This window comes from Helianthus annuus, chromosome 11 (assembly GCF_002127325.2).
Source record: "Helianthus annuus cultivar XRQ/B chromosome 11, HanXRQr2.0-SUNRISE, whole genome shotgun sequence".
In the NCBI taxonomy this organism is placed as follows: Eukaryota; Viridiplantae; Streptophyta; class Magnoliopsida; order Asterales; family Asteraceae; genus Helianthus; species Helianthus annuus.
In genome coordinates, this window is record NC_035443.2 from 34,557,984 (window position 1) to 34,580,175 (window position 22,192).

General features: G+C 34.7%; 6 protein-coding genes across 9 annotated transcripts; 4 read left to right on the forward strand and 2 right to left on the reverse strand.

Annotated features, from left to right (window-relative positions):
• Positions 1 to 1,813: 1,813 nt before the first annotated feature.
• Positions 1,814 to 2,332, forward strand: LOC110944162. Its single transcript, XM_022185876.1, has one exon. It carries the CDS (start codon positions 1,814 to 1,816, stop codon positions 2,330 to 2,332), a length of 519 nt encoding a protein of 172 aa, XP_022041568.1.
• Positions 2,333 to 4,361: 2,029 nt separating this feature from the next.
• On the reverse strand, positions 4,362 to 6,295 carry LOC110944163 (glutathione S-transferase T3-like). Its single transcript, XM_022185877.2, has 2 exons — positions 5,514 to 6,295; positions 4,362 to 5,131 (listed from the first exon to the last, which is right to left on the reverse strand). Exons 1-2 carry the CDS (start codon positions 5,998 to 6,000, stop codon positions 4,395 to 4,397), a joined length of 1,224 nt encoding a protein of 407 aa, XP_022041569.1. The 5' UTR covers positions 6,001 to 6,295; the 3' UTR covers positions 4,362 to 4,394.
• A 2,688-nt stretch (positions 6,296 to 8,983) lies between these two features.
• LOC110942278 (meiotic recombination protein SPO11-1) lies at positions 8,984 to 14,386 on the forward strand. Of its 4 annotated transcripts, none has more exons than XM_022184016.2 (18): positions 8,984 to 9,075; positions 9,723 to 9,828; positions 9,941 to 10,040; positions 10,153 to 10,226; positions 10,372 to 10,473; positions 10,559 to 10,632; positions 10,771 to 10,787; positions 11,289 to 11,358; positions 11,435 to 11,471; positions 11,552 to 11,599; positions 11,679 to 11,737; positions 11,800 to 11,831; positions 12,359 to 12,464; positions 12,570 to 12,690; positions 12,786 to 12,849; positions 12,960 to 13,069; positions 13,630 to 13,705; positions 13,801 to 14,386. In XM_022184016.2, the coding sequence occupies exons 2-17, from the start codon at positions 9,774 to 9,776 to the stop codon at positions 13,683 to 13,685; spliced, it is 1,125 nt and encodes a 374-aa protein (XP_022039708.1). In that variant the 5' UTR covers positions 8,984 to 9,075; positions 9,723 to 9,773; the 3' UTR covers positions 13,686 to 13,705; positions 13,801 to 14,386. The 4 variants fall into 4 exon arrangements, 3 of the variants coding, with proteins under 3 accessions (XP_022039708.1, XP_035835599.1, XP_022039707.1); XR_002594715.2 differs by lacking the exon at positions 8,984 to 9,075 and adding an exon at positions 9,340 to 9,503 and having other exon boundaries at positions 12,960 to 13,088; XM_035979706.1 differs by lacking the exon at positions 8,984 to 9,075 and adding an exon at positions 9,342 to 9,503 and having other exon boundaries at positions 9,764 to 9,828.
• Positions 13,794 to 14,261, forward strand: LOC110944164. The gene has a single exon (XM_022185878.1). The coding sequence runs from the start codon at positions 13,794 to 13,796 to the stop codon at positions 14,259 to 14,261; it is 468 nt and encodes a 155-aa protein (XP_022041570.1).
• Positions 14,387 to 17,192: 2,806 nt separating the features above from the next.
• On the forward strand, positions 17,193 to 17,711 carry LOC110944165. Its single transcript, XM_022185879.1, has one exon. The coding sequence runs from the start codon at positions 17,193 to 17,195 to the stop codon at positions 17,709 to 17,711; it is 519 nt and encodes a 172-aa protein (XP_022041571.1).
• A 2,030-nt stretch (positions 17,712 to 19,741) lies between these two features.
• LOC110944166 (glutathione S-transferase T3-like) lies at positions 19,742 to 21,592 on the reverse strand. The gene is made up of 2 exons (XM_022185880.2): positions 20,896 to 21,592; positions 19,742 to 20,511 (listed from the first exon to the last, which is right to left on the reverse strand). The coding sequence occupies exons 1-2, from the start codon at positions 21,380 to 21,382 to the stop codon at positions 19,775 to 19,777; spliced, it is 1,224 nt and encodes a 407-aa protein (XP_022041572.1). The 5' UTR covers positions 21,383 to 21,592; the 3' UTR covers positions 19,742 to 19,774.
• Between the last annotated feature and the right edge of the window lie 600 nt (positions 21,593 to 22,192).

The following is a 22,192-nucleotide window of genomic DNA, read 5'->3' on the forward strand; positions in this document are numbered from 1 at the left end:
TTCGTTTGTGTTCGTTCGTTTACTAAACAAACGAACACGAACAAGAAATTTCGTTCGTTTAGTTAAATGAACAAACATGAACAGAGGTCGTGTTCGTTTGTGTATGTTCGTGAACGTTCGTTAACGTGTTCGTTTGTGTTCGATACTTCACTAGTGTTTTTAGTTTTTATATTTAATTAAATACTTCAAAATTCCAACAAATTAAATATCTAATAAATATCTAATAAATATCTAATAAGTGTCGGTGTATTACATATTCTGTTCATGAACGATTGTTTGTGTTTGTTTGTTTCCATTTGTGTTCATGAAGATTAGTTTGTTCTCATTTGTGTTCGTCAATGTTCGTTACCTAAAATTAACAAACAAACACAAACGAACACGAAAAAGTTCATTTCCTTAACAAACGAACACGAACATAAAATCTCGTTCGATAAGTGTTCGTGAACGGTTCGCGAACACATATATTTCTTAACAAACGAACACAAACAAGGTCTTGTTCGTGTTCGTTTGGTTCGTTTGCAGCCCTATTTACATCGATGAATATATCGACATCCGTTCCACTATAAGGAGTTCAAGTTCTAGCATTGCTCCCTTGGCTATCCTTTTTTATCCTTTATCGTCTTCACCGATTTTATTTGTGTTCGTGAAACGTTCATGAACACACTCATTTCCTTAATGAACGAACACGAACCAAAAATCTTGTTTGCTAAGTGTTCATGACCAGTTCGTGAACACATTATTTTCTTAACGAACGAACATGAACAAGGCCTTGTTCATGGTCGTTCAGTTCGTACATATCACCACACATTTAATGCATGTCAACACATCGGTTTTCAAAACAACGTGGCTTTATAATTTGAATTATGTATTTGTTATATAAGAATCTTTTTTTAAGGATGTTATTCTTTAAAAAAATTTTGAACGGTAAATATTACATACTAATAATTCTTAAATATGTTATTCTTTAAAAATTTGGCTAGGTTTGAACCTGTGACATCCCCTGGGGCGGATCTAGAGTGATAGAAGGGGTAACCTCCGTTGCCCCTTGACACTCCGACACTAGTGTAAATTTTGGAAAAATCTGACGTTTTTTCGATTTCGTTACCCCTTTTTATTGAAACGTTACCCCTATGCGGATTTTCTAGATCCGCCACTGGACATCCCCTTTAAAAAGCAAGTGTCTCTATCAAGTGTTTGGATTGTGTTAAACATGTCATGTCATAAACATGTATTTGGGTTTAAGAGTCACATAAACATGTGGGGTTATGTCAAACGCAGCTTATTTAACACACCATGATGTATTTTACCAACTATACACATACCCATCAAATTAAACCCGAGCCTGAATTTGATCCTCATGTTTATTGGTTTATATGATAATTGTGCCGTTATCTAAACATGAGTATCGAATTTGGGTCAAGATTCCCTATCTTTATTTATTCTCCTTTTGTGGGTTGCATCCGATACCTTCATAGATTCCGAAAGCTTTACTTGGTATTTGTACCCTTTTCCATTCCTTTATGGTGATAAATATCTTGTCATTATTTTGAACTTAATTCATTTAATAATAATATAAATATATATCAAACAATATCACGCCAAACTTTTAATTTTAACTCAACAAAGGGTTCTTTTGTAATTGTCTTATCATGTCACACCCAAAGCTCAAAACTTTTGAGACCCCTATATAATAAACACCAACATCCCTTCATTCTATACATAACATTCTATCCCTTCTTTCATATTTCATCACTCATTTTCTAATTAATAAAAGGTGTGTGTTTTTGGAGCAAAGAATCATACCAATGAAACGATGGAGCAAATTCAGAAGAAAAGAATAACAAGAAAGGGTGTCACACAATTACCTTTGGTGTTATCGGTTTCCTTGTTTTCATGCTTGTTTGCCTACTACTACTATTACGATTACTATTGTTCTGTCTTGTCAAGTTATGTTGATATGGTGTATCCTATTGAGTTACTTTTGACACAACGTGTGGACAAGACGTACGTGTTTCTTATATGCAACGGGATATTAGTGGTGTTAGTCAAAACGTCCGGTTCCTTAATCTCTCAATCAAGCTTTGACCTTAAGGAACACATCTACATCAAGAACATCCATGACGCGTTAGAAACACAATATGAGGACGATCTGGTGGAGGATGAAGAATTGGTGATTAGGGTGGATGGAATTGAAGAAGATGTAAAATTTGTAATAGAGAATGATGGAGAGACCATAGAAGAATTAAACAAGAAATTTGATGAGTTTATAAGGAAGAGGAAGGAAGAAATTAGGAGCAATGGTGAACAACTTCCAATGCTTAGTTATAATTGATATCTAGTTGTCATATGTATCTCATATGTATGTGCCTCTTCATATTTTTAACTCTACATCTTGCTCTTGCTCTAACATATTACATACACACATACATACATTTGTATGCATAAATACATGCATATATGCATACAGAGTAGGGTTCCTGTGCAAATTGTGTTTTTCCTACAAAGTGTAGGAAGCGATATAGGCCATCCGATGGGTGTGTTTAATGGTTGAGATTAAGTAAGTGACATTTTTGTAATATTTTTGTGTCAATAATTAATTGTCATAATATGTTAGGGTAGTCTGGTCATTTTACATGTTTTGTATCAATCAAATAACTATCATAATAACATAAACCCCTACAATCTCGCGATTTTCCCTCTCTCTCTAAAACCAATTATAGAAAACCCTCTTTCATACAAAAAAATAGCTAGAATCATGGATCAAGATAACAAATTCGGATTGAAATATAAGCACGATTGAGGCCATGTTTATCATTCCATTCGCAATTCGTCATCTTCTTCTAAAGCACATTCAATTCATATTTCATCTGGGTTGTCACATTGTGTTTTATCGCTAAAACACGCTACTATGAAACACATCCAGTATCCAACTTCAAGTGTAGTAAAACACAATACTATAATAAAACACAATGTGAAGAAACTGATAAAACACAGCGTCAAGACAGTGTTATTTACATTGATATTGTTTTAAGGATTGATGTGTTAAAGGTACATTGTGATTAAATCATGCATATACATGTATCCAATATGTTTTGTTGAAGACAGTGTTGTTTTTTAAAGTTTGATCATAGTACTGTGTTTTACTACACTTGATGTTGGATACTAGATGTGTTCATAGTAGTGTGTTTTAGTGATAAAACACAATGTGACGAACAAAGTGACTATCTTGATAAATGTGTTGTTTTTTACATTGATATTGTTTTAAGAATTGATGTGTTAAAGCTACATTGTTATTAGATCCTACATATACATGTATTCCGTATGCTTTGTTGAAGACAATGTGTTTTTTTTTTAGTTTGATCATAGTATTGTGTTTTACGACACTTGAAGTTGGATATTGGATGTGTTCATAGTAGTGTGTTTTAGTGATAAAACACAATGTGACGAACCTGATGGAATACGAATTGAATGTGCTTTAACAGAAGATGATGAATTGCAAATGGAATGATAAACATGGTATCAGTCGTAATATAACCATTAGTTCGAAATCAATGAGATATTTGGTTTACTTAAATTTTTCATATGTTAATTTAGAATATAATAAATCCCAAAAATAAAATAAATATCAAATTACAGTCTTGCCATTTTCATTAAAATAAGTAATTGCCACATGTCATTAGGATGTGGCTTCCTACACTTTGTAGGAAAAATTGGCTTTGTAGCCAACTCCTACCCTCTGAATACATACAATGATTAATATGTTGGATATTAGGCCATGTGATGTACTCTAACATCTAGAGTTTTAACAATGACATGGCATGTTAACTAACATTGCAAACCACTCCCTCCTTGTGATAAAGTGCATTAAATGAGTTATGTGTTAACATGTTAACCTAATGTTAAAAGATTAAATTGATTATTATTTTCTTTTTTAGACAAAACCCAATGTTAAAGTGCATTAAATGAGTTATATGTTAACATGTTAAACCATTTCCTTAGAGTGAGACAAAGTGAAATGAGGAAAAAAAGTTGATGTGTCACTTAGGTGGAGTTAAGTTAGGTTAAAGTATACCCAAAGGCCTTAGATGTCCGACTCACAATTATTTTTATGTTACTAAGGGCATGTGTAGTCATAAAGCCCTTTTAGGGGCGTTATGTGACATGTGGCATGCCACGTCACCCCGGGGCTTTATGGGACGTTATGCAATTTGAGGCCGTAGTCATAAAGCCCCTGTGTAATCATTACTCATTTTTTAATTTTTATTTTTTTAATTCATTTGTAACTTTTTTAAAAATAAAATTCATTTAATTAAATAAAAAAAGTACAATAAAATTAAAAAAAAACATTAAACTAGAAAAAAAACATTAAACTAGCATAAAAAAAAATTACACAATCAAAGATTATATTTTTTTTCAATCCGCTCCTTTTGTGCCAACGCCATTTTCAAAGCTTTTCCCGTTAAGTGGTCATGCGGTTTGGAGTAGAAGTCAAAGTCGTGAGCCCATTGTCGATCCCGCATAATCTCCGTGACTTTTTCGTTCTCCTCCAAACGTTTGTTACCGAGTTCGTGTATGTCTTGAAGCCGCTTGTTTATCTCCGAAAATGCGTGACTCATATCCGTTCCCATAGACATCGACGACGACTCGGGTTTTTTCGCCCGGCTTTTTCTTTCGGGCGGTCGTGGTAGCTCCTCCACCGGCTCGTCATCCGGAATTTCCTCGTTCAAGCCGATGTTTCGAGCGTCGGAGGTTGGCGTTTCGGGTTCACCCGACTCGTTTGTTTTGGACCTCTTTGATGGTCGTGTATTTCCCGAACGACCACTTGGAGTAGATACGACGGCCCATTTGGGGCTATGGCGAAGGATTTGCCAACACTTCATGTACGGGAAATGGCCATTAGCGTTCGTATACTCGACCAATGCCTCTTGCGTAATGTCTTCATCGCTACTTCCACTTTTCCATCCGGAATACAAGCGTTGGTACACGGTTTGAAAGTTTGTGCACTTCTTGTTTATATCGGTCCACTTCCCCGATATAGAGTCCGGTAGGCGGTATTCCTCTCCTCTACCCATGAGCTCGAAAAAGAGTTCTCTTATTCGGTTCCAAAATACGGTTTTACTTTGATTGTTTGCTACAAACAAAACAATATAAAATGTTAGTTCAAAATTTAAAAAATAAAAACCGAAAATAATAAAAAACAGAAAAAAATAAAAAACAGAAAATAATTAAAAAACAGAAAATAATAAAAAAACAGAAAATAAATAACAGAAACTAAAAACAGAAAATTAAAAACAAAAACCTGAAAATAAAAAACAAAAAACTGAAAATAATAAAAAAACAGAAAATAATAAAAAACAGAAAAGAAAATATAAAACAGAAAATAAAAAACAAAAAACTGAAAATAAAAAAAACACAAAATAAATAAAAAACAGAAAATAAAAAACCGAAAATAAAAAACCGAAAATAAAAAAAAAAACAGAAAAAAATTTAAAAACAGAAAAAAATAAACATACCTATGACCGGGTCCTCCGAAACATCGATGAAAGCGCGGGTTAACGCATACTCCTCTTCGGGCTCCCACGTTATCACATTTTTTTTCGCTCGGGTGTTGGTTTCCACTTTCTTTTTATGTGCCCGTTTTGCTTTTCCTTTTCCTTTTTGCGTCTCCGGTTGCGTATCCGGTACCTCGGGTTGCGTCTCCGGAACAACATCGGGTTCGTGTAGTGGGGAGCCGAAAGCTTGAGCCGACCCAAACGCTTGAGACGACCCCATCCCATCCGTGTTTTGACTTGGGTTCCACCCGTAGAGATTAGGGTCCCATGATAGCGGTTGGTTCAAAAGATTCATGAACCCGGGACTTTGTTGATTGTAATCGAGAAAACCGGAGCCGAAAGGGTTGGGTCTAGTGGGAACCGGTGCCACGGGACGAGTAGGATTGCCACTTTGGTTTGGGTCCGCACTAGATCGGGGAGGAATGAAGCCCCGGTTGAATGGATTCATTATATAAAATATTAAGAATTGTAAAAAAATTTGGGAGAGATGAGAATGTTTGAATGTGTATGGTAAAAAAATAAAGAGATGAGAATGATTTTAAAGGAAAGTTGAAAAAGAAATTGAAATTTTTTTTTATTGAATTTGACCGTTTGTAACGGTCATAATTTAAAAAGTTCTCCTCCTCGCGCCGCGATAATTTTCACGCCTTTATTTTTTTTTTGGTCATGGCGCCCAGGGGGGCGGTGTGGGCGGCGCCATAGCGGCGCTATGGCCCATGCTCGCGCCCCACTACGTTTAACCTAAGGAGGTACAATCCAGAGAGTTACACCTTGGACAACGAATCAGGAATAATATTTATGAGATAAATCTTATAGTTTGTTCACAAGTGCGCGTTTGGTTCAAACGTTTAGTAAATTAATTATTTTATAAATGAGTAATTAATAAATAAAAGGTTAAAGAACATTATTTATTAGATAAATAATATTAATATTTTATTCATGAGATAAACAATAGTGGAGAAGATAATTCTATTTTTTGTAAGATAAAAAAGATAATATAATATATTTATGAGATAAATATAAGGAGGTATTTGTGGGATAAGACTTAGAGCATTCACATTCAATCCATCATATTGTGTGAGTGAGATTGTTATAATATAAAAAATATAAAAACTGGTTGTGAGTAGAGGAGAGAGAAAATGTTACTGTTTATCTGTATATTTGGGGGGACACTGTTCACCCCCTATAATATTTTAATATATTTTAAAAGTGGTTGTGAGTGGAGGAGAGAGAAAAAGGTAATGATATAGGTATAAAAAATATTATTTAATTGAAAAGGAGAGAGAAAATGTAGTGTTTTTTAGTGTAATATAGGGTTAAAATTTGATGAAATGGATGTGAATGCTCTTAGAGATCATGAGGTCCTGGTGGATTCTTACGATAGGGTTTTTCTCATAGTGAGTTTCCTCCTAAATTTGTGTATAGGTATTATAGCCTAGTGGAGGTGGATATGGTCGGATGGTTCCGCTGATGGTACAATAATACTCTAGTAATCCATCAGTGATCCAAATTTGTGTTTCAAAAAAATGTATTAGGATACAATACATAAGTGTTGGGGTTTTGAGTTGAATTCAAAATAGTTATCACACCCAAGAGTTAAGGTTACACAATTAGCTCACAAAAGAAACCAAGCCACCACACATCTCTACCACCATTCGCCTCGACGACCACCTCAACGCCCCTGTGAATTCGTTGGGGTTAGCGTTGGGTTCTATATTTTTTGTGAATTTGTTTTTTTAGTTAAATGTCATTTTAGTCCCTGTGGTTTGGGTCATTTTGCCAGTTTAGTCCAAAGGTTTTATTTTTCGCATGTGGGCCCAAAAAGGTTTCACTGTTGCCATTTAGTCCATTGGGTTAACTTCAACCATTTTTTCTGTTAACGTGAAGGACAATTCGGTCATTTTATATGTAATTTTGTTAACTAGAAGGGCAATTCAGCCATATATAATGACCGAATTTCCTTTCTAGTTAACAGAAAAAATGGATCAAGTTAACCCAGTAGACTAAAATGGTAATGGTGAAACATTTTTGGACCCACAGACGAAAAATAAAACCTTTGGACTAAACTGTAAAAATGACCCAAACCATAGGGACTAAAATGACATTTAACTAGTTTTTTTTTTTAATAAGAGTAAACTGTACTGATAGTCCTTATTGTTTGGATTAAATTGCAAATTTGGTCCCAAATCTCAAACTTTTACGCATATGGTTCTGATGATGTTTGTTTTCATAGACTAGTTAAATGACCCAAGCAGAGACTAAAATGACATTTAACTAATTTTTTTAACTAGAATCATCACCCGCCGTAATACGGCGGGGATTCTTTAGTTATATATTATATTAGATGAAAGTCAAATGTTTCTTACATTATCGCGAACCAATGTGTAAAACATAGAAAAGAATAACTATGTTGATCTCTGACCCGCGCGTTGTGACAGACTTATCAAATGGGGAAAATAGACGTGCTACGACAGGCATTTCAAACGGGAAAAATAAGTATGTGTACTAACCTGATTATGGATCGATAAGAAGGGTGTTAGAGATGAGAAGAAAGCTCCAATCGTGGGGGAGGGCTGCCGTCGACTCCAAGGGGAAAGAAGGAGAGTGCTAGGGTTTTGCCAAATTATGTTTTGAAAATAATAAAAATCGTTCCCCACTTTGTATACATGTTTGTGCGCGAGTTGTAGGGGGCGACCTACTTGGGCTCCGTTTCGGGCTCAATGGAGCTGGCCGTGGACCACCCAACTCGGAAGAGAACTCATGCGCGACTCGATGAGGTGTGCGACAGGATTTATGGAGCCATCACTTAGCATAATCTAACTTACGTTAAACCAATAAATAAAATTCCTATATGATTATAACATGTAGTGAAACATGAGATGTAGTTATACAAGCTAGAGGTCAGGGAACCGACTAATGCAAATCTTGAAGGTCCGGGTTGTCATATAAACAGTCAAAAAAGGTTCAAACCACGCGACTTCCTCAACCCTCAAACATAGCCCGCCTAGTAGAGGTGCACAAACCGGTTAATTTCAATAATCGGTTCAGTTAACCGGTTATATTGATTAATTTGACTTTTTGACTTTAATCGATTAATGCTTTAACCAGTTATTTTTTAACTGGTTTGTTTAATTACTTTAACCGGTTATTTTCGGTTTATAACTGGGTTTTTCCCCTTTTTATTAAATTTTCGTGTTTTTTTTCGGTTAACCGGTTAAAAAAACGGTTAATAACCAGTTACTATACTAAATATTTATAATCGGTTACTAACCTACAGTTAAAAATATCCACTAACCGGTTATTCCTCAGACGGTTATTAATCGGTTACGGTTTCAGTTAATAACCGGTTACAGTTAACAGACCGGTTATTTTGTGCACCTCTACCGCCTAGGCTACCTGAGGGAGTGGCGATTTACCAGTTTATGATCCCAACCTCCACAGCCTACCCGCTTGACGCCCCCTCCTTACCTTCAGTAGGTGATTTACGTAAAAGTGGCTTATAAGCCAGGAGTATAAGTGATTGGTAAGATTCTTCCCCTGAGCTTGTTTTATTCCCACTCCTTTGCATGCAAGAGGAATGGTGCAAAATTTGGTTAGAATAATTTTTTATGATTGTATTATTGTAAAAAAAATTATATTTGATGCTATCCAATTTTGTGGGTGTTTGGGATTACTTCTCAAAATAACTTATTAACTTATATAAGTTATAAGTGAAAAGTTAGAAATTCTGACTTCACAAAAATATCTTCTAACCTTTCGAAATAAGCTAACCCAAACACTTTAAAAAAACATCTTATTATCTTTTAAGCTACTCTAAAATAAGCTTAACCGAAACACCCTCTTTCTAAATTTTAGAGTAACTTTAAATATAAGTATTGAACAGCCATAATCGGTTCCCTCCTTTGCCACCGTCGTTGCTGCTACTGTCATCGTTCTAGGTCACAAAATCAGGTCATATATTTTTATCTTCTCATAGCTGTCTGTCTGTTGGAATTTACCAGAATTTTATCTTCAAACCTGTCTTCTTATGCTCATGATTTATTATTTATATAATCTGTAAATGAACATCGTGTTTGTGTGTCCACCAAGTGTTCGATGAAATGCCAATGAAGCCAAATTCCTCTTCACTTCAGTTGCATTATTATTATTGTTGTTTCTGATTGTTTTTAGATTGACTTCGCTGCTACATATACCGATTACACCATATTCAGCAAGAGTAAAATGGAGAGAAAACATTCAAATTCACGGTCCAACCACTTGCTACAGAAGATAAGAGGTAATATACATCCAAACTGATCAATCGTTTTACATTTTGTAATTTTATGATGATTTTGATTCCTGTTTTTGTAACCTGTACACGCAAGATGTAATATGACATGCATTTGCAGGTTTCACGCGTTCAATTGTCGAAGATCTCTCCCACGGTCGTGCTTTGGTGATTTACATCAATCGTTTCCGCAATTACTGCACTGATATTTCTGAAAACTGGTTAGTTATGATCTTATGAAATAACAGAAGATTCAAATGGTTCAGAAGATTAGATCTAAAGATAGCAGCATGCTTTAAATTCTAAATTTTCACGTTGCTGTTGCTTAAACAGCTATTGCAGCCGTGATTCTGTTAAGGGAGTGGAGATTCTCACACTGCAACGGGAATGCCATGCGCGTAGGTTGGGTGAGTATGCTTTCATTAAATCTCCATTAATTGAACAAATTGTGCAGTAGAATGACTAGAGAAGATTATGGAGTGTTGATCCTATGGAATAGCTTTCGTTTTTATCTCATTCGTTGACATCGTTTATATTTATTTTTATTTTCAGACATTTTATTGCGAGTACTACTTATAGTTCAACAACTTTTACAAGAGAATAGGCACGGGTCAAAGAGAGACATTTATTACATGCATCCTTCAGTGTTTCAAGGTGAATACAAAGCTACTTTACTTCACATTATGTCACCGTTTATCCATTTCTTAATCTAGTTCTTTTTGTTTGTATCTTATAACAGAACAATCGGTTGTAGACCGCGCCATCAATGACATCTGCATACTTCTTCAGTGCAGTCGTCACAACCTAAATGTTGTATGTAACGCCATCATCTTTTTGTTTCTGTATTTCTATCATTTGTACAGTATATATATGTAAAAGTCTCCATCAATGACGTTTTTCTTTTTTATTTCTTCATACTTTTAATTTCATGATATGTTCCGTCCTTTGCAGGTGTCTGTCTCAAAAGGGTAGGTTGAATTTACATTATAACTTATTGAGTAAAATGCCATTTTCGTACCTGAGGTTTGGCCAGTCTTGCAACTTTCGTCCAAAGGCTTGTTTTTCCACATCTGGATCCAAAAGGTTTGAAATCTTGCCATTTTCATCTGGCTCGTTAACTCCATCCATTTTTCTTCGTTAAGTAAGGGGTATTTTCGTCTTTTTTGTTAACTTAAAGGGCAATTCAGTCTTTTTCAGGGGTATTCGGTCTTTTTACATAAAGTGAAAAAGACCAAATTGCCCTTTAAGTAAGCAAAAAAGACGGAAATACCCCTGACTTAACGAAGAAAAATGGATGGAGTTAACGAGCCGGATGAAAATGGCAAAATTTCAAACCTTTTGGATCCAGATACACAAAAACAAACCTTTGGACGAAAATCGCAAAACTGACCAAACCTCAGGGACGAAAATGGCATTTTACTCTAACTTATTAATCATTTAGTTTATTATTTTTGGTATTGTTATTTCAGATTAGTGATGGGATGGTTGAGATTCTCAGAAGCTGACACGATATTCAACTGCATAAACCACCCTGATACCGTAAGAACGAAAATGTCATCTTTTATGAGTTATTAGTCTAACCGAAATCGACAGTTGATATCTGGTTTTCTGTCAGGCGCACTCTATTCCAGTATTTGTAGAAGAAGTGAAAGGTGCTCAAATACGTAACAATATTTCTATATATCAACATGGATATATGTTATATGCTCTTATGAGATGATTATGTGAACAGATATTATCAGTGTTGCAGACTACATACTAGTTGTGGAGAAGGAATCAGGTGAGGCCTTTTTTTAACAAGACTTGTGGGCCCAGCCTTCCTTGCTATTTGTAACTGATAAAACTGTTACGTTATGCAGTATTTCAACGACTAGCAAATGATTGTTATTGCAAGAATAATCGTTGCATTGTCATCACAGTAAGCGTGAATTCAGTTAAAAATATTTGCAAAAATCGGTTATTAACTATATCTAATTACAGGGCAGAGGTTATCCAGATATTCCAACAAGGCGGTATTCAGTTTCCCTTTCTTTAAAAAGAGTACAAGGCCATTTTCTTCCCTAAGTTTTGGCCAGTTTTGCGACTTTCGTCCAAAGGTTTGTTTTTCCGCATCTGGATCCAAAAGGTTTGAATCTTGCCATTTTCATCCAGCTCGTCAACTCCATCCATTTTTCTCAATTAAGTCAGGGGTATTTTTGTCTTTTTTGTTAACCTAGAGGGCAATTCATTCTCTTGAGTACTTGTACATTATGCTAAATGCTTGTACATAAATTGAAAGAGACCAAATTGCCCTTTAACAAAAAAGATGGAAATACCCCTGACTTAACGGAGAAAAATGGATGGAGTTAACTAGCTGGATGAAAATGGCAAGATTTCAAACCTTTTGGATCCAAATGCGGAAAAACAAACCTTTGGACGAAAGTCGCAAAACTGGCCAAACCTCAGGGACAAAAATGGCATTTTACTCAAAAAAAAAATAAAAAAATTAAGCAACTTCAATCTTTGATGTTGTGTGTACGTTTGTTAATTTTTTAAACAGATTCTTACGGTTACTAATCGAACGACTGCACTTGCCAACCTACTGTTTGGTTGACTGTGATCCATATGGCTTTGACATTTTGACCACATACCGATTCGGCTCAATGGTAATTCATTCTTTGGTTATGCCCGTAAAATTAACACGTTATTAAGCTAATTGCAGTTTCAAGCATGGTAACAATTATATATAATTAAATATTTCTCTTTTAAAGCAAATGGCATATGATGCAAAAATAATGAAGCTTCCGGAGATAAAATGGCTTGGAGTATTACCTTCAGATGCTGAAACATTTAACGTTCCACAACAGTGTCTCCTTCCTATGACAACCGAAGGTGAGATTACGCATTCCCAAAAAACTTCCGTCTAAATTGATAAACCGAGCTCTCTTTTTGTGTTATTTGTTTAATTTCATTGGTTTTTTTATTAGATAAGATCAAAACGGAGGCGATTTTAAATCGATGCTATTTACAGAGAGAAGTACCACAGTGGAGGTTTAAATTTTTTAAATCTAATAATGCTTCTCTTTTCAGTTTTAAATTTTTGTTATTACTCTTTATTTACTGATAATTTTCCTTTTTAAATTTAATCTTTTTGCGATAAGGTTGGAACTACAGTTACTGCTGCAAAGTGGAGTGAAGTTTGAGACTGAAGCATTGTCGGTGCACTCGCTTGACTTTTTGTCTAAACAATATCTACCGTCTAAGATTCAAGGTGAAATACAACTCCATAGGTACTAGTATAACTGTTTAAATATATCAAATAAAATTTAGAATATTGGAAACATCATTTTTTTAGAAAAATATTGTTACACACAGTTAGAAGGAGTTTTTTTTTTACAATTTTGAAGTTGGATTTCATGATATTATTTAGTTTCTATTCTGGGAGTTGATAACACTTTCCTTGTTGGTTATAAAAATGTGATCTTATTTAATTTCGAAAATGATTTACTTAAATCCTTTCCTAAGAACAAAAAGAAATGAACAGTTTCTGCTACTTCAGTAACATGATCATCAAGATTTTCGAATATTAACAGAAAACTACAATAACAGATTTCCAAAATTAAAAGATATTGTCTGCATATTTATCCTGCGGCTTCTCTTTTATTTTCTTTGTTTCATCTGTCTGGACCATCAGTTTTTTCTCCATGGATCCTTGTGCAGACATGGTAAAACCTTTTGATTTATCTGTGTATGTTTGTGTGTGTGTGTATATATATATATATATTATACACCATATGAAGAAGTCTAATTCTTTTAATTTTGTATTTAAAGGAATGCTCCTTGAGAGTCCACTCCAATTGCGGGTGCTGTGTGATGAAGACGTATGACATCTTGCGTTCGATCTGCGGTAAGCTTTTCTTTTATATCGCATTTGTTTATCTCTGATGATAATACATACACATACATATATATTATTGGTTAATGAATTGATTCAAATGGTAGGAGTTTATTCGGTCGAATTGGACGCTGAGAAAAACTTGTTTAAAATATCCGGAGAAGTTAATCCAAACATACTATTAAAGGCGGTATTGAGTACAGGCGAGCATGCTGAGCTTGTTACGGTTAAAATGAAGCACCCACAACTAAGACAAAGAACCTACAATTATGGTTCATACGGTCCAACAAACGGTTATCATCTGCCTTATTATAGAGATGCCGGTTATAGCAATAGGTCACTGGCTAACTATCCTTATTATGAAACTAATGGTCATAATTACTACCCTTATAGCCTGCCACGTGACCCGCCCCTAATTGACTACCCGTCTTCTTACAATAACTATTACACCACCACCAGTGACTACCAATATCCACCGCCACGGGCCACCTATGTGCCGTCATACCCACCGCAAGAATATGACCAGTATGATAATTTTGATAGCATCAGCCCTTGCACTATCGTGTGACATGTTTGTTTTCGGTGTAATGAAACTTCAACATGAGTTGGTTTCTTGTTTTGTTTGTAGTTTGGTTTTTAGGGGTTTCTAAAACTTGAGTTGATTGTAAATGGATTGATGATGACGTTTGTTGATTTTTGGTGGAATATTAAGTCTGATTGGTTATAGGAAAAAAAAAAGAATGAGAATGAGATGCCACAACCCAATAATGGGTGGGAAGAATCTGCTTTAGAGAAGTGTAAGTGATGGCTATCAGATTTAGAGCCACATATTACTCTTTTCCATTAAATGTGTTGCTTTAAATCTTAACCTGACATGCAGTAACGGATCTAGAAAATAATTATAGAGGCAACGTTTCAAAAAAGATATCTATAGAGGTAGCAAAATCAAAAAAACGTTAAATTTTATCTTTTTTTAACACTATCGTCGGAGCGTCATGACAAATCCTGATTGCTCTTGTAAAAGATCTGCTATATAACGAATACATTTATTTTGCAAATGATTAATATCGTCAAGTGTACCCATTTCAAATTATATTAAAATCAAACAATTATACGGCTACCACTACATCTCGTGGTAACAAAAATGTATTGTGATGGGGTTAATCAAGGTTTAGTTTCCGGTTCACAAATTAAATGAAGTTAAGCAAGTTAGGTCATAAACATATTGTAATTTGATTATACTATGTTAGGTGTTTTAAATAAGCTTATTGATGTTTAGGGTTGTAAACGAACTGAACGTTCAGCGAACAGTTTGTGAACCGTTCGGCGGGAAGTTCATTTACGTTCGTTTGTTTAATAAATGAATAAACATGAACAAGAAATTTTGTTCGATTGGTTAAATGAACGAACACGAACAGAGGCCCATTGTGTTTGTGAACGTTCGATAATGTGTTCATGAACATTTGTTCATATTCGTTTGTTTATATTGTGCATAAAGATTTTTGTACATTTATTTATCATATCTAAACATTTCATATTTTTTAATCTATTACCCTAATAATTAAATAGGAAACCTCATTCCCACTCTGTTCTGTACCGTTCCTCTTTCCTTCCTCATTATTTACATCTAGGGCTGCAAACGAACCAAACGTTCGGCGAACCGTTCGTGAACCGTTCGGCGGTAAGTTCGTTTGTGTTCGTTCGTTTACTAAACAAACGAACACGAACAAGAAATTTCGTTCGTTTAGTTAAATGAACAAACATGAACAGAGGTCGTGTTCGTTTGTGTATGTTCGTGAACGTTCGTTAACGTGTTCGTTTGTGTTCGATACTTCACTAGTGTTTTTAGTTTTTATATTTAATTAAATACTTCAAAATTCCAACAAATTAAATATCTAATAAATATCTAATAAATATCTAATAAGTGTCGGTGTATTACATATTCTGTTCATGAACGATTGTTTGTGTTTGTTTGTTTCCATTTGTGTTCATGAAGATTAGTTTGTTCTCATTTGTGTTCGTCAATGTTCGTTACCTAAAATTAACAAACAAACACAAACGAACACGAAAAAGTTCATTTCCTTAACAAACGAACACGAACATAAAATCTCGTTCGATAAGTGTTCGTGAACGGTTCGCGAACACATATATTTCTTAACAAACGAACACAAACAAGGTCTTGTTCGTGTTCGTTTGGTTCGTTTGCAGCCCTATTTACATCGATGAATATATCGACATCCGTTCCACTATAAGGAGTTCAAGTTCTAGCATTGCTCCCTTGGCTATCCTTTTTTATCCTTTATCGTCTTCACCGATTTTATTTGTGTTCGTGAAACGTTCATGAACACACTCATTTCCTTAATGAACGAACACGAACCAAAAATCTTGTTTGCTAAGTGTTCATGACCAGTTCGTGAACACATTATTTTCTTAACGAACGAACATGAACAAGGCCTTGTTCATGGTCGTTCAGTTCGTACATATCACCACACATTTAATGCATGTCAACACATCGGTTTTCAAAACAACGTGGCTTTATAATTTGAATTATGTATTTGTTATATAAGAATCTTTTTTTAAGGATGTTATTCTTTAAAAAAATTTTGAACGGTAAATATTACATACTAATAATTCTTAAATATGTTATTCTTTAAAAATTTGGCTAGGTTTGAACCTGTGACATCCCCTGGGGCGGATCTAGAGTGATAGAAGGGGTAACCTCCGTTGCCCCTTGACACTCCGACACTAGTGTAAATTTTGGAAAAATCTGACGTTTTTTCGATTTCGTTACCCCTTTTTATTGAAACGTTACCCCTATGCGGATTTTCTAGATCCGCCACTGGACATCCCCTTTAAAAAGCAAGTGTCTCTATCAAGTGTTTGGATTGTGTTAAACATGTCATGTCATAAACATGTATTTGGGTTTAAGAGTCACATAAACATGTGGGGTTATGTCAAACGCAGCTTATTTAACACACCATGATGTATTTTACCAACTATACACATACCCATCAAATTAAACCCGAGCCTGAATTTGATCCTCATGTTTATTGGTTTATATGATAATTGTGCCGTTATCTAAACATGAGTATCGAATTTGGGTCAAGATTCCCTATCTTTATTTATTCTCCTTTTGTGGGTTGCATCCGATACCTTCATAGATTCCGAAAGCTTTACTTGGTATTTGTACCCTTTTCCATTCCTTTATGGTGATAAATATCTTGTCATTATTTTGAACTTAATTCATTTAATAATAATATAAATATATATCAAACAATATCACGCCAAACTTTTAATTTTAACTCAACAAAGGGTTCTTTTGTAATTGTCTTATCATGTCACACCCAAAGCTCAAAACTTTTGAGACCCCTATATAATAAACACCAACATCCCTTCATTCTATACATAACATTCTATCCCTTCTTTCATATTTCATCACTCATTTTCTAATTAATAAAAGGTGTGTGTTTTTGGAGCAAAGAATCATACCAATGAAACGATGGAGCAAATTCAGAAGAAAAGAATAACAAGAAAGGGTGTCACACAATTACCTTTGGTGTTATCGGTTTCCTTGTTTTCATGCTTGTTTGCCTACTACTACTATTACGATTACTATTGTTCTGTCTTGTCAAGTTATGTTGATATGGTGTATCCTATTGAGTTACTTTTGACACAACGTGTGGACAAGACGTACGTGTTTCTTATATGCAACGGGATATTAGTGGTGTTAGTCAAAACGTCCGGTTCCTTAATCTCTCAATCAAGCTTTGACCTTAAGGAACACATCTACATCAAGAACATCCATGACGCGTTAGAAACACAATATGAGGACGATCTGGTGGAGGATGAAGAATTGGTGATTAGGGTGGATGGAATTGAAGAAGATGTAAAATTTGTAATAGAGAATGATGGAGAGACCATAGAAGAATTAAACAAGAAATTTGATGAGTTTATAAGGAAGAGGAAGGAAGAAATTAGGAGCAATGGTGAACAACTTCCAATGCTTAGTTATAATTGATATCTAGTTGTCATATGTATCTCATATGTATGTGCCTCTTCATATTTTTAACTCTACATCTTGCTCTTGCTCTAACATATTACATACACACATACATACATTTGTATGCATAAATACATGCATATATGCATACAGAGTAGGGTTCCTGTGCAAATTGTGTTTTTCCTACAAAGTGTAGGAAGCGATATAGGCCATCCGATGGGTGTGTTTAATGGTTGAGATTAAGTAAGTGACATTTTTGTAATATTTTTGTGTCAATAATTAATTGTCATAATATGTTAGGGTAGTCTGGTCATTTTACATGTTTTGTATCAATCAAATAACTATCATAATAACATAAACCCCTACAATCTCGCGATTTTCCCTCTCTCTCTAAAACCAATTATAGAAAACCCTCTTTCATACAAAAAAATAGCTAGAATCATGGATCAAGATAACAAATTCGGATTGAAATATAAGCACGATTGAGGCCATGTTTATCATTCCATTCGCAATTCGTCATCTTCTTCTAAAGCACATTCAATTCATATTTCATCTGGGTTGTCACATTGTGTTTTATCGCTAAAACACGCTACTATGAAACACATCCAGTATCCAACTTCAAGTGTAGTAAAACACAATACTATAATAAAACACAATGTGAAGAAACTGATAAAACACAGCGTCAAGACAGTGTTATTTACATTGATATTGTTTTAAGGATTGATGTGTTAAAGGTACATTGTGATTAAATCATGCATATACATGTATCCAATATGTTTTGTTGAAGACAGTGTTGTTTTTTAAAGTTTGATCATAGTACTGTGTTTTACTACACTTGATGTTGGATACTAGATGTGTTCATAGTAGTGTGTTTTAGTGATAAAACACAATGTGACGAACAAAGTGACTATCTTGATAAATGTGTTGTTTTTTACATTGATATTGTTTTAAGAATTGATGTGTTAAAGCTACATTGTTATTAGATCCTACATATACATGTATTCCGTATGCTTTGTTGAAGACAATGTGTTTTTTTTTTAGTTTGATCATAGTATTGTGTTTTACGACACTTGAAGTTGGATATTGGATGTGTTCATAGTAGTGTGTTTTAGTGATAAAACACAATGTGACGAACCTGATGGAATACGAATTGAATGTGCTTTAACAGAAGATGATGAATTGCAAATGGAATGATAAACATGGTATCAGTCGTAATATAACCATTAGTTCGAAATCAATGAGATATTTGGTTTACTTAAATTTTTCATATGTTAATTTAGAATATAATAAATCCCAAAAATAAAATAAATATCAAATTACAGTCTTGCCATTTTCATTAAAATAAGTAATTGCCACATGTCATTAGGATGTGGCTTCCTACACTTTGTAGGAAAAATTGGCTTTGTAGCCAACTCCTACCCTCTGAATACATACAATGATTAATATGTTGGATATTAGGCCATGTGATGTACTCTAACATCTAGAGTTTTAACAATGACATGGCATGTTAACTAACATTGCAAACCACTCCCTCCTTGTGATAAAGTGCATTAAATGAGTTATGTGTTAACATGTTAACCTAATGTTAAAAGATTAAATTGATTATTATTTTCTTTTTTAGACAAAACCCAATGTTAAAGTGCATTAAATGAGTTATATGTTAACATGTTAAACCATTTCCTTAGAGTGAGACAAAGTGAAATGAGGAAAAAAAGTTGATGTGTCACTTAGGTGGAGTTAAGTTAGGTTAAAGTATACCCAAAGGCCTTAGATGTCCGACTCACAATTATTTTTATGTTACTAAGGGCATGTGTAGTCATAAAGCCCTTTTAGGGGCGTTATGTGACATGTGGCATGCCACGTCACCCCGGGGCTTTATGGGACGTTATGCAATTTGAGGCCGTAGTCATAAAGCCCCTGTGTAATCATTACTCATTTTTTAATTTTTATTTTTTTAATTCATTTGTAACTTTTTTAAAAATAAAATTCATTTAATTAAATAAAAAAAGTACAATAAAATTAAAAAAAAAACATTAAACTAGAAAAAAAACATTAAACTAGCATAAAAAAAAATTACACAATCAAAGATTATATTTTTTTTCAATCCGCTCCTTTTGTGCCAACGCCATTTTCAAAGCTTTTCCCGTTAAGTGGTCATGCGGTTTGGAGTAGAAGTCAAAGTCGTGAGCCCATTGTCGATCCCGCATAATCTCCGTGACTTTTTCGTTCTCCTCCAAACGTTTGTTACCGAGTTCGTGTATGTCTTGAAGCCGCTTGTTTATCTCCGAAAATGCGTGACTCATATCCGTTCCCATAGACATCGACGACGACTCGGGTTTTTTCGCCCGGCTTTTTCTTTCGGGCGGTCGTGGTAGCTCCTCCACCGGCTCGTCATCCGGAATTTCCTCGTTCAAGCCGATGTTTCGAGCGTCGGAGGTTGGCGTTTCGGGTTCACCCGACTCGTTTGTTTTGGACCTCTTTGATGGTCGTGTATTTCCCGAACGACCACTTGGAGTAGATACGACGGCCCATTTGGGGCTATGGCGAAGGATTTGCCAACACTTCATGTACGGGAAATGGCCATTAGCGTTCGTATACTCGACCAATGCCTCTTGCGTAATGTCTTCATCGCTACTTCCACTTTTCCATCCGGAATACAAGCGTTGGTACACGGTTTGAAAGTTTGTGCACTTCTTGTTTATATCGGTCCACTTCCCCGATATAGAGTCCGGTAGGCGGTATTCCTCTCCTCTACCCATGAGCTCGAAAAAGAGTTCTCTTATTCGGTTCCAAAATACGGTTTTACTTTGATTGTTTGCTACAAACAAAACAATATAAAATGTTAGTTCAAAATTTAAAAAATAAAAACCGAAAATAATAAAAAACAGAAAAAAATAAAAAACAGAAAATAATTAAAAAACAGAAAATAATAAAAAAACAGAAAATAAATAACAGAAACTAAAAAACAGAAAATTAAAAACAAAAACCTGAAAATAAAAAACAAAAAACTGAAAATAATAAAAAAACAGAAAATAATAAAAAACAGAAAAGAAAATATAAAACAGAAAATAAAAAACAAAAAACTGAAAATAAAAAAAACACAAAATAAATAAAAAACAGAAAATAAAAAACCGAAAATAAAAAACCGAAAATAAAAAAAAAAACAGAAAAAAAATTTAAAAACAGAAAAAAATAAACATACCTATGACCGGGTCCTCCGAAACATCGATGAAAGCGCGGGTTAACGCATACTCCTCTTCGGGCTCCCACGTTATCACATTTTTTTTCGCTCGGGTGTTGGTTTCCACTTTCTTTTTATGTGCCCGTTTTGCTTTTCCTTTTCCTTTTTGCGTCTCCGGTTGCGTATCCGGTACCTCGGGTTGCGTCTCCGGAACAACATCGGGTTCGTGTAGTGGGGAGCCGAAAGCTTGAGCCGACCCAAACGCTTGAGACGACCCCATCCCATCCGTGTTTTGACTTGGGTTCCACCCGTAGAGATTAGGGTCCCATGATAGCGGTTGGTTCAAAAGATTCATGAACCCGGGACTTTGTTGATTGTAATCGAGAAAACCGGAGCCGAAAGGGTTGGGTCTAGTGGGAACCGGTGCCACGGGACGAGTAGGATTGCCACTTTGGTTTGGGTCCGCACTAGATCGGGGAGGAATGAAGCCCCGGTTGAATGGATTCATTATATAAAATATTAAGAATTGTAAAAAAATTTGGGAGAGATGAGAATGTTTGAATGTGTATGGTAAAAAAATAAAGAGATGAGAATGATTTTAAAGGAAAGTTGAAAAAGAAATTGAAATTTTTTTTTATTGAATTTGACCGTTTGTAACGGTCATAATTTAAAAAGTTCTCCTCCTCGCGCCGCGATAATTTTCACGCCTTTATTTTTTTTTTGGTCATGGCGCCCAGGGGGCGGTGTGGGCGGCGCCATAGCGGCGCTATGGCCCATGCTCGCGCCCCACTACGTTTAACCTAAGGAGGTACAATCCAGAGAGTTACACCTTGGACAACGAATCAGGAATAATATTTATGAGATAAATCTTATAGTTTGTTCACAAGTGCGCGTTTGGTTCAAACGTTTAGTAAATTAATTATTTTATAAATGAGTAATTAATAAATAAAAGGTTAAAGAACATTATTTATTAGATAAATAATATTAATATTTTATTCATGAGATAAACAATAGTGGAGAAGATAATTCTATTTTTTGTAAGATAAAAAAGATAATATAATATATTTATGAGATAAATATAAGGAGGTATTTGTGGGATAAGACTTAGAGCATTCACATTCAATCCATCATATTGTGTGAGTGAGATTGTTATAATATAAAAAATATAAAAACTGGTTGTGAGTAGAGGAGAGAGAAAATGTTACTGTTTATCTGTATATTTGGGGGGACACTGTTCACCCCCTATAATATTTTAATATATTTTAAAAGTGGTTGTGAGTGGAGGAGAGAGAAAAAGGTAATGATATAGGTATAAAAA